The sequence below is a fragment of the Herpailurus yagouaroundi genome, unplaced genomic scaffold, assembly GCF_014898765.1.
Source record: "Herpailurus yagouaroundi ecotype Mexico unplaced genomic scaffold, PumYag 197, whole genome shotgun sequence".
Taxonomy (NCBI): domain Eukaryota; kingdom Metazoa; phylum Chordata; class Mammalia; order Carnivora; family Felidae; genus Herpailurus; species Herpailurus yagouaroundi.
This window is the reverse complement of record NW_024412428.1, coordinates 22,692,488-22,708,578: the sequence shown is the minus strand read 5'-3', so window position 1 is coordinate 22,708,578 and position 16,091 is coordinate 22,692,488. Positions and strand designations below refer to the sequence as shown.

General features: G+C 35.5%; 1 protein-coding gene across 3 annotated transcripts in view; it reads right to left on the bottom strand.

Annotated features, from left to right (window-relative positions):
* The window catches only part of SUCLA2 (succinate-CoA ligase ADP-forming subunit beta), a 60,314-nt gene that overhangs the window by 31,289 nt on the left and 12,934 nt on the right, over positions 1 to 16,091 (bottom strand). For all 3 annotated transcript variants that reach the window (XM_040448435.1, XM_040448436.1, XM_040448434.1), the window contains exons 3-4: positions 10,677 to 10,776; positions 10,326 to 10,488 (exon numbers count right to left, since the gene is read on the bottom strand). In XM_040448435.1, coding sequence (XP_040304369.1) covers positions 10,326 to 10,488; positions 10,677 to 10,776 — 263 coding nt within the window. The remainder of the gene's footprint in view (positions 1 to 10,325; positions 10,489 to 10,676; positions 10,777 to 16,091) is intronic.

The following is a 16,091-nucleotide window of genomic DNA, read 5'->3' as shown; positions in this document are numbered from 1 at the left end:
CCCTCTCTCTCTGCCCCTCCCCTGTTCATGCTCTGTCTCTCTCTGTGCCAAAAATAAATAAATAAACGTTGAGACAACGGGCGAGGGGCAGAGAGAGAGGGAGACACAGAATCGGAAACAGGCTCCAGGCTCTGAGCCATCAGCCCAGAGCCTGACGCGGGGCTCGAACTCCCGGAGCGCGAGATCGTGACCTGGCTGAAGTCGGACGCTCAACCGACTGCGCCACCCAGGCGCCCCTAAAAATCATTTAAAAAGATACTGATATTTTTAAAAAGTCTAATAAATAAAAGTTAATTTTGTAAGCTCTAGCCCTACTGCAAGTCAGTAAAAATTACTTACCTTGAAACAATAGTTCTGACTATGATCATGAATGATATAAGATAAAAATAATAAATAATTAACTTTTAAGTCTCTTAAAATCAATCAAGAAAAAAACCTTAAAGCAAAATGATCTAATAGATTCGTTAATTTATGCACAAAACTGGAAACATGCAAAAACAAGGAAATGGTAAAACTATATTACTGAAGATTATTTAAGGTATAGGAAAATGATCTCAGTAGTGTTATACAGGAAAAAATGATATAAAACTCTAGATTCTATTCTCAACTGTGTGGTTTTTTTTCCTAGTAGATTTACATTTTTAGAGGTTTTATGTAAATCTTTTTTATTTTTATTTATTTTATTTTTTATTTTTAAAAATTTACATCCAAATTAGGTAGCATGTAGTGCAACAATGATTTCAGGAGTAGATTCCTTAGTTCCCCCTTACCCATTTAACCCATCCCCCCACACACACAACCCCTCCAGTAACCCTCAGTTTGTTCTCCATATTTATGAGTCTCTTCTGTTTTGTTCCCCTCCCTGTTTTTATATTTTTGTTTCCCTTCCTTTATGTTCATCTGTTTTGTATCTGAAAAGTCCTCATATGAGTGAAGTCATATGATTTTTGTCTTTCTCTGACTAATTTCACTTAGCGTAATACCCTCCAGTTCCATCCATGCAGTTGCAAATGGCATGATTTCATTCTTTTTGATTGCCAAGTAATACTCCATTGTATATATATACCACATCTTCCTTATTCATTCATCCATCGAAGGACATCTGGGCTCTTTCCATACTTTGGCTATTGTTGATAGTGCTGCTATAAACATGGGGGTGCATGTGTCCCTTCAAAACAGCACACCTGTATCCCATGGATAAATATCCCATGGATAAATACCTATATGGATAAATAAATAGTGCAATTGCTAGATCGTAGGGTAGTTCTATTTTTAGTTTTTTGAGGAACCTCCAAAACTATGTGAAGTTTTTTAACATAAAGTATGTTTAAATGTGCAACCACTCACTAATCACACAAACTGCAAAAAAAGATGGGAAAACATTAAATGGTAAGACTTTTGTTACCCTATGTGTCACTATTCTCCCCCCTCAAATTTTTTTACAATGAACATAGTATTCTTAATCCAGGAGAAAAGAAAGCATGACTTTCATGGGGAAAAAAACAAAAGCAAAAGATTATTTTCACTTTTCTATCCCAGGAACTAGTGTGTTTCAGTAACAAACTCATTTCAAGATTTAAAGTAAAGGATTCATTCACATAAATGTATTCATTACTGTTTGGAGAACAAAACAGTCCTTCAAATCCTCAAAATAAGCAATAGCCAAAGGGGGGAAAAAACCTACTACTTTTTATGGGAATTAACTGTTACTTAGGTGAAAAAAAAAAATGATTTAAAAAACAGTACCAGCCTCCATGGAGAAAAACTGGGGGGCTGAGAAACAAGGGTGGGTGGAAGACTGATATTTCCTTGTACATCTTCGCACCCTTTAAATTTTACATTATGTGATTAGATTTCAATATGCATGTGTAATAAAGAATTTGGCTGGCCTTTATCCCCAATGTCTGAAAAGCACCTTTAAACCATCCAGTACAACTTAGAGTTTATGCTAATGAGGTGACTCATGGTAGGCCCACTTTAATACAAAGGAGATGACTCAGGAAGGCAGAAGGCATGCAAAGGACAGAAAGGCAAACAATGTGATTTAGAGGTTTGGAGCTTTGAGCCACATGATATCAGCCCAACCTTCTGGAAGGAAAGGGGTCCTGGAGTTTAAGCTCAACAAAGTGGTCAGTGATTTAATCCACCATACCTATTTACTAAAGCACCCCCAAAAAACTGTGGACATCAGATTCACCAAGATGGTAGACAGGAAGCCCTAGACTCGTTCTCCCACAGAAACACTAACTTAATATTATATGATCTGAATTTTTTATTCCTTTTTAGGAGAGTAAATCTCTTTATGGGAATGCCAGAAACCAGTTAGGAAACTGTAGTACCTTAGGTTCAACTGCAATGAAACAGGTTAAAAAAAAAAAAAAAAAAAGCCATTTCATTTCATCCAAGTCAGCCCCTCCCCTACATTGATTGACACAGCTTAAGATCAAGAGAAATAGCCCAATGCTGTGCTTCTCCCTTGGGAAGGAAAAGGGAAAGTCGAATATGCATCCAACATTCTTGCTTTTCAGGGGACTATTGAAGGAACTGATTTCTGTCTTACCTAACTTAGAAAACTGACTGGGAAAAGCATATTGTAATTGCCTGTGAGAGCTCAGCAGTAAGGGCACCACCACAGAACATATAACACTGAAGAAAGAAGCCAACATAGCTCTCACAAATTGGGGAAAAGCAGCCAGCTCATGGATTTTTATTAATAACTCAAGGAACTAGAAAAAGAACAAACTAAACCTGAAGTTAGCAGAAAGAGAGAAATAATAAAGATTAGAGCAGAAATAAATAAAAGAAAATAGAACAGAAATAACTAATAAAACTAAAATCTGGTTTGTTGAAGAGATCAACAAAATTTACAAACCTTTAGGTAAACTAAGAAAAGAAAAAACACAGTAACAAAAATTAGAAGTGAAAAAGAAGACATTACAAATGGATGCAGAAACAAAAAGGATAAGAGACTACTATGAATAATTACATGCCAACCAATTGGATAACCTAGAAGAAATGGATAAATTCCTAGACACACAAAATAGACCAAAAATGAGTACTGAAGAAAAAAAAAATCTGGATATATTACAAGGAGATTAAATGAATAATTAAAAACTTCCCAACAAAGAAAAGCCCAGTACCAAATGACCTCACTAAAGAATTTCACCAAATATTTAAAGAATAGCAATCCTTCTCAAACTTTTCCAAAAAATTAAAGAGGGAGGAACACTTCCAAACCCATTCAGCAAGGTCAGCACTGATACCAAAACCAGACAAAGATACCACAAGAAAACTACTAACCAACATCCCTGATGAATATTGATGCAAAAACTCTCAACAAAACACTAGTAACCAATTTCAGTAACACACTGACAGGATTATATATCATGAGCAAATGGGATTTATTCCTGGAAAGCAATGATGTTTCAACCTATAAAAATCAAAATAATTCACCACATTAACAGAATCAAGTTCAAAAACCACATGATCATCTCCAATGATGCAGAAAAATCATTTCAAAAACGTCAACATCCTTTTATAAAAACACTCAACAAACTAGGAATACAAAGAATTACCTCAACATAATAAAGGCCATATATAAACAACCCACAACGAACATACTCAATGGCAAACAACTGAAAGCTGCCTTCTAAGATCAGGAAAAAGGCAAAGATGCTCATTCTTGTCACTTTATTCACTATGATATTTGGAAGTCTTGACCAGAGCAATCAGGCAAGAAAAAGAAATAAAAGGTATCCAAACAGGGAAGGAAGAAGTAAAATTACCTCTGTTTACAATGTGGTCTTGGATATAGAAACTCTAAAGAACCTCCAAAAAACTGTTTAAGAACCAATAAATGAGATCAGCAAAGTCACAGGATACAAAATCAACATACAAATATATCTTGCATTTCTATACACTAACAACGAACAATCTGAAAAGGAAATTAAGAAAACGATCCCGGGGCTCCTAGGTGGCTCAGTCAGTTGGGCAACCAACTTCGGCCCAGGTCATGATCTCACAGTTTGTGAGTTCGAGCCCTGTGTCAGGCTCTGTGCTGACAGCTCAGGGCATGGAGCCTGCTTCAGATTCTGTGCCTCCCCCTCTCTCTGCCCCTCACATGCTCATGCTCTGTCTCTTAATAATAAATAAACGTTAAAAAAAAATTTTTTTTAAAGAAAATGATCCCATTTACAATAGCATCAAAAAGAATAAAATAGGATAAATTTAATCAGAAAGATAAAAGACTTGTACAAGGAAAACTGTATCACAGTGCTGAATGAAACTAAACAGGACACAATAAACAGAAAGACACTGACTGGAAGACTTATATTATTAAAATGTCCAATACTACCCATGGCAATCTACAGATTAAATGCAATCCCTACTAGCACTTTCTTCCAATACGGTATTTTTCCATTGTCCCTTGTTTGAAAAAATAGAAGAAAAAAAAAAAAGAAAAAAAGAAAAGAAAGAAAATTCATATGAACTCTCTGAGGATCCTGAATAACCAAAATAATCTTGAAAAAGAAAAACAAAGCTGGAGCCTCATAATTCCCAGTTTCAAACACATAACAAAGGTATAGTAATCAAAACAGTATGGTTCTGGCATAAAGACAGACATATAAACCAATGAAACAGAAAACACAGAAATAAATCCTCATATATAGTCAAACGGTCTCTGACAAATGTGCCACAGCTACACAATGGGGAAAGGATAGTCTCTTCAACAATGGTGTTGGAGAAATTGAATATCCACGTGCAAATTAATGAAGATGATCCTTACTTTACACTATAAACAAAAATTAACTCAAAATGGATTAAAGACCAAAATGGAAGATCTAAAACAGCAAAACTCCTAGAAGAAAACAGGGGGAAGACTTCATGACATTAGATTTGGCAATAATTTCTTGGATAAGACATCAAATCACAAGCAATAAAAGCAGAAAGAGACAAACTGGACTAAATCAAACTTAAAACTTCAACACTGTAAAAGAAACAATCAAGAGAATGAAAAGGCAACCTACAGAGCGGGAGAATATCTGCAATCCATATGCACGATAAGAGATTAATATTCAGGATATATAAAGAACCACAATTCAATAACTAAAACCCAAACAATCCAATTTAAAAATGTGCAAAGGACTTGAATAGACATTTCTTCAGAGAAGATGCAGATCTTCATCAGCTTATGGTAGCATAACAAAGTACAGTAAACTGGGTGATTTAAACAACAGGCATTTATTTCTCACAGTTCATGGTTCATACTCATACTAATCTCCTTATGAAATGGTTTTTCAGCCACATCCTTCATATTCTTTTCCAAATAGCTTTCTTAGTTTTTGGAGTTCAGGCAGGCTGAGAATTTTCCAAATCTTTAAATTCTGATATCTTTTTGCTTCGCTTAACAATCCCTTGTTCAATTTGTTTCTCTCTTCTCAAAGTTTACTATAAGTAGTCAGAAGGAACCAAGCTGCTTCCTCAATACAATGCTTAAAAAATCTCCTCAGCTAAACATTCATCCTCCCAAGTTCTACCTTCCACAAAACGCTAGAACATAAACACAATTCAGCCAAGTTCTTTGCCACATTGTGAGAAGGATCACCTTTTTTCCATCATTCATCATTTCAGTCTGAGACCGCAAAAGAATGATCTTTCCATATCTATATCTACCCATATTTCTACCAACATTCTATTCGTGACTATTTATATATTCTCTAAGATGGAGGTTTTCTCTATAGCTCTTTTCTTTCTGAGTCCTCACCAGAATCACCTTCAAAAGTCCCTCCACAATAACCCCAGCTTTTTCTACCACATACCTCAAGACTCTTTCAGTTTCCATCCATTACCCAGTTCCAAAGCCACTTCAGCATTTTTATCTATTTGTTATAGCAGCATTCCACCTCATAGTCACAACATGACCTCACATAAACCTAATTACCAAAGGCTCACTTCCATATATCATCACATTAGGGCTTAGGGCTTCAAAATATGAATTGGGGTGGGGGGAATAAACAGTCAGTTCATAACAATATACAAATGGCCAACAAGTATATGAAAGGGTGCTCATTATCAGTAATCATTAAAGAAATGCAAATCAAAACCACAGTGAGATATTACCTCACACCCGTTAGAATAACTTCTGTCAAAAAAAAAAAAAAAAAAAGCATTTAGTGAGGACGTGGAAAAATTGAACTCCTGTGCCCTGGTGGTAGAAATGTACAATAGTAGAACCACTGTGAAAAATAGTATCAAGGTTCCTCAAAAAATTAAACACCATATTACCATATGATCCAGCAATCCCACTTTGAGGTATATATCCAATGGAACTGAAAATGGTATCTCAATAGACATCTGCATACCTACATTAACTGCAACATTATTCACAATAGTCAGGACGAAGAAACCTGAATGTCCATCAAGAGATGAAAAATAAAGAAAATAAGAAAAACTATATATATGCACATACAATGGAATACATTCAGCCTTTAAAAAAACAGAAATCGTGAGGCACCTGGGTGGCTCAGTCAGTTAAGTATCCTGACTCTTGATTTCAGCTCTGGTCATGATCTCAGCAGTTCATGGGACCGAGCCCCACATCAGGCTTGGCACTGACAGCATGAAGCCCACTTGGGATTCTCTCTCTCTCCTCTCTCTCTGCCCCTTCCCCACTCACACATGTTCTCTTTTTTTTTTTTTTTTAATTTTTTTTTTTAATCTTTACTTATTTTTGAGAGAGAGATAGCATGTGAGCAGGGGAAGAGCAGAGAGAGAGAGGGAAATACAGAATCCAAAGCAGGATCCAGGCTCTGAGCTGTCAGCACAGAGCCTGACGTGAGGCTCGAACTCACAAACTGAGATCATGATCTGAGCCGAAGTTGGACACTCAACCGACTGAGCCACCCAGGTGCCCCACATGTGTACTCTTTCAAAATAAACTTGAAAAATATAAAAAATAAAAATAAATAAATAAAATTTTAAAAAGGAAATCCTGACACATGCTGCAACATGGATGAACCTTGAAGACATTACACTAAGTAAAATTAACAAGTCACAAAAAAGACAAATACTGCATGATTCCACTTACATGAGGTTTGACTATATCTACAACAGTCAAACTCTTAAAAACAGAAAGTAGATCTCTAGCCAGCTAGTGGGCATTAAGAGTAACCCAAGGAACCCAAAACTTGAGGCTGGTGTCTGAAGAGAACACAAGCATGTGGAGGACTATACCCTTAACCTGTGAGGTTTGGCCCAATTCTGGGTACTTGGTGTCAGAACTCACTACAACATATACAGCAGACAAATTTTTAATGAAAGAATTAATTGTGCCTTCTCAGCCTCAAGAAAAGTAGTAAGCTTAAGTAAAGAGAAATGTTTGAAATTATACTCTAATTTTTAGTTCTTCTATAAGCTTCAAATGAAAAGGTATTCTTCATATCCTCTCTAGCAAGACTAGAGCTTTTACAAAGATCTAAAGTGGGAGGGGGGAGGCGACTCATTTATGAAGAGCTTGTTCAACTAATAGCAAACTAACAGCATGCTACTGAAGTAGAATATAGGTAAATTTAACTATAGATAACCCTAAATTGTAATTTTTTTCAACAAAAGAGGTAGAAACCAACAAGCATTTAAAATATTTGAACACTTTATTTTAGTTTTACTTTTCTTTAATATATACTGATAAGAGAAATAAAAAGCCACATAAAAGTCTGGGGGAAAAAAGATAATATTAAATCCTCACTGAAGTAATGATTAGGTCTCCAAGAGTTAGCTGTAAGTTGGGGGGTGGCGGGGGGAAGGCTAAAAAAAAACCATATGAAATAATAACATAAAATAAAGTGAACAGCCCTTCTCTGTACTAATTCCCAACCAATTAGAAAGAAACCCCCAAACTGTAGACAGCTGGTCAGAAGAAAGCTTACAAAAGTAAATATAAATCAGTTAAAATAATGACTATAGTTTTGCATTTGGTCGTGACTGCTGAATGAATGCTGTTTGTTTAAGTGATTTGGTTTTAACTTTTAAATTTTAGTAATAAACGTTCAGAATAATTAAATTCTAGCAAATAGCTGTAATTTCAAATAAATGAATAATGCTATTTTCTCCTTCTTAACATAAATTCTTCTTCTCATTAGTACCACAAAAAAAAATTTGCCTTAAAATAGGTCTGAATTTTAAATACGTCACTTAATAAAATAAAGACCTTTTTTAAAAACAATATAAGTATGGGAAATAAAATTTGGAATTCTTGTGGCACATTTTATATCTATTCCAAGGAAAGTAAAAATAACTTGACATAGTTAAATGTGCCATTCATTTACAGCAGATTCCAATATTTTACTAGAAAAATAAATGAAAATATTTTGCAAATGTGATTTGTTAAATTAGATTTGTCTCAGCCCAAAAGTACCCAACAGGCACTGGGTGAATGCTAAGAAATCTAATTTTTAACAAGTGCCAAAACAGAGGAGCTACTTAAATTGATTTTTTGGCATACCAAATCTGGTAAATATGATATATATCTGCCCAAGCTTCCTGATTTCACACATACTAAAGAAGACCAATAGAGCCTATGACTCACTCCTAAAAACAGATAAGGAACAAAATCAATATTTTATGATCAGTTGACTCCTATACACAGAATTTTAATTCAATCAAAAATGCTCTTCTCTTTTCAGTTTAAATAGCTGATTTTTTGTTATTTAATAGAGATTCCCACAAGAGCTTGTCATAACCCAAAAAGTAACACCAGCCAACTCTTACACTGGTCTAATATGACAGCATCAAAGAACATCTGACCAAATGGTTTTTCTGGTACTATCAAAATTTTAATCTGAATTATTACAACTATGTAATATAAATGAAAACATCTTTCTGAATGAGACTCAAATAATTCTCTAAAAATTCAAGTTCTTAAAATGAATTCAAATTTGGTTCTTTTCCCCAATGCTATATCTTTAATAAAATATAGTCAGTGTATTATATTTAGATCTTTAATAACACATATTCAGTTTGCTGTATTTACTCCAATCAAAATGAGGTACTCTGAATGTGCAACGTTATAGGACTCCTATCTCTATAACAAAAAGTAAAAACAAAATAACAAAATGAACGATGTTGATATAAAACATCAATGGAAAAGAAAACGTAATGAAAATAACTGAATTTATAAAAGTGTAATTTTTATAAATGTGTAAAATATATTAGGTTATTGTCATGAGATTTCTAAAATAACTTACAAATCTAAATTCTACCATATAGAGAAACCTATAATGGTAAACTTATTACTTACAAATAAAACAGTGTCTTTTATCTTATATCCTGAGTGGGTTTTTACTACCATCTAGTGTTATACCTTAAGAAATACTTTCCTGTAAAAATTAAGTTATGAAAGACACTTTATAATATCACTCAAACATTACCAGAACATGTAATTAACTGTAAGAAAAAAAAAAATCACAGTATGGAAAATAGCTTTTTAAAAAGATGTTTTATATACAAAAACTAATTTCATTATTCTTAAAATTTTTGTTGTATTACTCATTGTGTGATTGTGTAATTTACATCAAATCCTTACTAGGACTTCCAAATACGTACTCAACTTGCCTGGAAAAACAAGGTATACAGCACAAAGATTCAGCCCATTGAGTGTAACTAATGTACTCAACAAGCCAAATAATTAGAGTATAAAATGATTATCAATGCTCTCTCCATGGCAACGGGTCTATGAAAGGTCTTCTTCTTCCCCGGATGCCTTAAATGCTAGCATTTTAGGTTCCATTAAGAGAGGAGAGCAGAGCTAGGGTTATGCTCCCTAGAATCATATTGTTTGCTAGTGAATGTCACCCTTCAACTTGCCAGATACCAAATCGGCTAGTGAAATAAACCCCAAACTGTAAAAAAACACCAAAAGGTTGAAAAAGAAGATGAAGCCATGGAAACACATCCTTTTAATGGGTTCAGAAACTGTCTTTATTAGATTTTACTCTGCTAGAAATTATTTTCTCAGTCTAGGGAATCTGGAGATGAATCCGAGAGCATTTAAGTTGCTCTTAGCAAATTAACAATTTAGAAGTCCTGTGGATTCTATTTCAGCAAAGTTTTGCCTATAGCTTTTATTACCACAATATTATATATTAAACTTTATGGCATTAACCATGCTTTTTTTTTAATGACACAAAAATAAAAATTGTGCTCATGACACATACAAATAGATTATGGATTATACCTTTTTTAATCCTTCCCATAGAAATAGCAATAATCAACTTTTGAAACTGAATATAATAAAATCATCCTAAAGTATCATGTCTACAACTACTCACTTGAAATGACCTTTCCATGGTTATTGCAAAGTAGTATTCTCTCCGGGGATACCTTCGCTCACAAACCAACACTTGATTGCATATTCTGCCCTTTTCTCCCGTTTGCTTGGTAAACAACTTCTTCCCAATCATTTGTGAGGAAACAGCTTTTGCTTCTTCCGGACTGAAATAAGAAAAAGAACTAAATTCTTTTCCCCTCCAACTGAGGAAAACAAAAGCACATGACAGCCAAAATTTTATCTCATTTAATATTTAAATTTCAGCATTTTCATCAGTTCAATAATAAGGGGCAATTTTTACAATATATCTTTTTCTTTAATAATGATTTTGCTTTAAAAAAACATGACTTACGAGAAAACTATCTTCACTCCTCCTTTGAGGCCACTCTCAAATGTTCCTTTTCCTCTACCACCAGCTAAAACTTGTGCCTTTATCACAACATCTTTTGAACCTAGAAGAAAAACACTTCTGTTAGATAAGCAGCACGTAACAGCATTCAAGACAGTATTTTGTTATTGAGCACACATATTAAGTGATATTATCAAATGTAGTAGTCTCATTTACCCACAGTGTCAAAAAATGAAGTATTCCACGTGTATAAATTTTCTAGATTAGAACATTAAAACATCTATCATCTAAAGATCCACAACTTAAACTAGCCACTCATATGACACCATTCCTTAAAGTACACTGAAAATAATTTTCCTTTTCTATAACACGTTAAGTATCCAGTGCTTTGGAAGATATTAAAAGTACAAAATTGAGACTCAAATGTCTTCCCAACATTTCCTTCCCTTTCTATTCACATGTAAAATTGCTATTCTGTGAACATTTGAGTTAAAAATGCTACTTCGCGCAGAAATACACCATGACTTAAGGGGTGAGTGCCAATATTGATACCACACTGTTCCTCTAACAGAGAGACCTATTAATATACACATTCTTGAGCTATACTATTATGAGGAGTATTATCAGGAATTAAATTAGATTCAGGGGTGTTATGTTTATAACATTAAAAAAATAATCTTTTAAATAAATACTGTGAATTTTTCTTAACAGGTAGATTGATTTCTATCTTCCTCTTTCTAAAGTGCTGAAGAAAATCAGCAAACCAGCTGTTTAGCCTAGGTACCACACTCATCATTCATGATCCAGAGCTATAGCTCTTAGAGGGGCATTCTCAGTCTCCCTGAGAATGAGGGAGAATTTCAGGACCTGCTCATTTTCCCTCTTACAGCATTTTGCCTATACTAGCAGTGAAACGCTAGTATTACATTATGGCAAAATAAGCCTTGAGGTCAGGGTTAGGGACACTTTTATCCTTATTCCTTATAAGCCCGAAGCAGTCTCTGGGATATAACTACCAATCCATGCCCACACCATGCAGAATGAGAGGGGACTCCCACCTAATCAGATAAAGCAACCAAATCAAAGAGGTAACAAATGCAGTTTGTGATAAAACCAGTAAGAAATGACTTAAAATTTACACTTAAACTGTTACAAAAGAATATTTAGAAAATTAATGATGTAAATGAGTGTACATTTAGAAGCTAGAAGATGGCTCTTTGAGTCAATCAAGGCAGTATTTAAAAGAACCCTCTTTCTCACACTCCATATCCATTCAGTCAGGAAATCATACTGATTCTATCTTCAAAATTTATCCAGAATCTTGACCACTCCTCATCACCTCATTTGGATCCTGGTCCCAGCAACCATTATATCTCACCTAGATTACCCTTGTCCCTGACAGAGCATTCTCAAAGCAGCAAAGTGAGCACATCACTCCTCTATTTAAAACTTTGCAACGTCCTTTTTACTCAGAGTAAAATTTACACTCCTTACAATGGCCTAAAGGCCCTATAGAATCTCCCAGTACTCTTCCTATAACCTCCTCATTGCTCAATCCACTCCAGCAACACTAGTCTCTGCTGTTTCCAGGCATGTTCCTGCCTACAGGACTTGGCTCTAATGCTCCTGCCACCTGGAATATTGGTCATCCAAGTACAAGAATCCCGTTTTTCAAAAGTTCGCATTACATCACTTTGCTTTTACAAAAGACCTACATCAGTATGTTTTCACTAACCAAAAGAAATCCAAAAATGATTTTCACTTCTATAAGAACAATGTTCAGTGCTTGTTTTGCAGAGCCATTACAGAGGCAGCATGCACCCCAAACAGCAAGAGTGGCCCCACCAAGTTCCTTACCCAGGAACTAAATTCAGTGCCTTAGCATCAAGCCACCATAGCCTTGAACTGTGTCTCTGAGCGTCTGTGCTTTATCTTGACTTATTTTGTGCATCTCTGTTAGCAAGATGTGTTCTGAGGTATCAGAAAAGCCTAGGAGGGGTCATCTGTTGGGTCTGGGAATGCTTGAAAACATTTCCATATAAATTGTTGGTAGGTGCTCTTTTGCTTTATGCCATTTTGGCTTACAAAATGTTTCACAAGAATGCTCTACTTTCAGATACAAGAAGATACCTATATCCACTTGAGAAAGGTCCTCATTCCCTTCAAGTTTTTTCTTCTTACATATCAGTGTCCATGATGCTTACCCTGATCACTCTACTTAATACTACGATCTGCCTACCTGTGACCAACCCCCCTTACCCTGCCCTTTTTTTCCCCATAGAATTCATCACCTTCAAACATAATACATAATTTCCTCATGTTTATCATTTATTGTTTTGCTCGTCCACTAGAATATAGACCAGAAGGGCAAAATCTTGGTTGTGGTTATTGATGTTCTCCAGCTACTGGGAGGGTTCCTAGCATATATTTTCTGAATGTTGAATAAAAGAACATTTAAAGATGGAACAAATTTGGGGCGCCTGGGTGGCTCAGTCAGTTAAGCATACAACTTCAGCTCAGGTTCATGATCTCACAGTTCATGAGTTCAAGCCCTGCATGCGGCTCTCGGTTGTCAGCACAGAGCCTGTTTCTTCTTTTTTTTTTTTTTTTTTTTTTAATTTTTTTTTCCAACGTTTATTTATTTTTGGGACAGAGAGAGACAGAGCATGAACGGGGGAGGGGCAGAGAGAGAGGGAGACACAGAATCAGAAACAGGCTCCAGGCTCTGAGCCATCAGCCCAGAGCCTGACGCGGGGCTCGAACTCACGGACCGCGAGATCGTGACCTGGCTGAAGTCGGACGCTTAACCGACTGCGCCACCCAGGCGCCCCCAGAGCCTGTTTCTGATCCTCTCTCTCTCTCTCTCTCTCTCTCTCTGCTCCTCCCCCAACTGTGCTCATACTCTCTCAAAAATAAACAAACAAAAAAAAAAATGGAACGAATTCGTAAAAAATCTACATTTTCCACTGCTCTTTAAAAAACTCAAAACTGGGGGCGCCTTGGTGGCTCAGTCAGTTAAGTGACTGACTTTGGCTCAGGTCATGATCCCACAATTTTTGAGTTCAAGCCCCATATCAGGCTCTGTGCTGACAGCTCAGAGCCTAGAGCCTGCTTCAGATTCTGTGTCTTCCTCTCTCTCTCTGCCCCTCCACTGCTCGTGCTCTCTCATAAAATGAATAAACATTAAAAAATAAAAAAATAAAAAACTGAGAACTGGAAATACTGGGCCCTGCAACTAAAGCTGATTAGAAGTGCCTTGTTTACACAGATAGACCCTTTTCTATCTGCCATAGCCCCCAAGATAGACCCTTTTCTATCTGCCACAGTCCCCACCATCCCCAAGTGAAAACAATTTAATATTAGATAAAAAACTAGAGAAAACTTAAGAAATTTCCTTAAAACTAACAATAATTTTCCTACGGGAAGACAACAGGTAGCCTCAGGGACAAAGGCAAATTACAGAGTTCATGCCCAAACTAAAAGAAGCAGCCACTAGTCATTTTACCTTTTTCTAGTTACCTGCCAAGTCCTGGTTTCCTGGTACTTTAGAAATATTCATTTATATCCAAAGAGGATAAATGTAATCCCAACAGTGTAAATATCATGTAAAAATGGTCAAGAGTTAAACTGATGCTTTGCTGGGCTAAATTCAAATATTCACACATTAAACTGAGGATTTAAAATATTGACCTATTTGAGTAGTAAAGCTCTACTTTTTCAAAAATATTTTATAAGACAGAAGACTCTTCCCCCAAGTGCCAACTTCCTTTCTTCCTTGGGGGAAGAGCCCTCTGTCTTATAAAATTTATAAGAATATAAATTCCTTAAGGGCAGAGATGATTCTTCAAAAGTTCCTTCTATAAAAGCCTTTCACAACAAAAGAAAAGCCAAAAAAAGTTAATGAATACAGTTTCATCAATTATCAAGAGAAGGAGAAGGATTACAAGAGACATCTGAGGACAATTGATTGAAACAAGATTTTATTCAATTCCATTAATTCATTTAAAAATTACATCTATAGGGGCGCCTGGGTGGCGCAGTCGGTTAAGCGTCCGACTTCAGCCAGGTCACGATCTCGCGGTCCGTGAGTTCGAGCCCCGCATCCGGCTCTGGGCTGATGGCTCGGAGCCTGGAGCCTGTTTCCGATTCTGTGTCTCCCTCTCACTCTGCCCCTCCCCCGTTCATGCTCTGTCTCTCTCTGTCCCAAAAATAAATAAAAAACGTTGAAAAAAAAATTTAAAAAAAAATTACATCTATATACCAGTTACTGTGCTGGAGTTGTAGACACAACAATGATCAAAAGGGACCTACCCTGCCCTTAGAGAGCTTACAGTCTTTTTTTTTATTAGATTTGGCCCTTTACTCTAGTCAGACAAGAGCTTTTATGGATTCCAAGATTTATTTAAAATATATTCACTATCCCTGCTAGCTTCAGTTATTCACAAACGTTTTAAGCATTCTTCTATATAGTCATCCAATAAAACACTAGGAAGAAGAAAAAAGAAGGCAAAGCGCTATTGTCTGCCATTAGAAGTTTCCCTCCAGGCTGGCATTCATTAATTGGCAACCTTTGTACATGTTTATTCAAGCAGACAGAAATTCCATCTTAATTATACTAGAATCCTAAACACTAGGACTAAGACATGGAGTGACTGAATAAATTAAAAAACAAGACTCATGCAAGCTGCAAGAGACTCACTTTTAGATGGAAGGAAACAGAGTGAAAGTGAAAGGATAAAAAAAGATATTCCACACAAACAGAAACCAAAAGAAAGCCAGAGTAGCTATACTTATTTCAGACAAAATCAACTTCGTAACAAAGACTATAATAAGAGACAAGAGTGTTAAATAATGATAGAGGCGTCAATCCAACAAGATGATATATCATTTGTAAATATTTATGCACCCATCATAGAAGCACCTAAATATATAAAGCAAATCTTAACAGACCAAAGGGGGAAAGAGACAGTAATAGAATAGTAGTAGGGGACTTTAACACTCACTTACATCAATGGATAGATCATCCAGACAGAAAATCAAAAAGCAAACATAGGCCTTAAATAACAAATTCAATCATGGTCTAAATATATATATAACATATATATATATACACATACATATTTAAATATATATGAATATATATATTGAATGACATCCCATCCAAAATCAACAATATATATTTTTCTCAAGTGCATATGGAACATACTCCAGGACAGATGATACGATAAATCACAAAACAAGTCTTAATAATTTAAGAGGACTGAAATCATATCAAGCATCTTTTCCAAACACAGTGGTATGAAACTAGAAACCAATTAAAGAAAGAAAACTGAAAAATTCACAAATACGTGGAGATTAAACAACATGCTATCAATGGGTCAAAGAAAAAAATCAAAAAAGATATTAAAAAATATATTG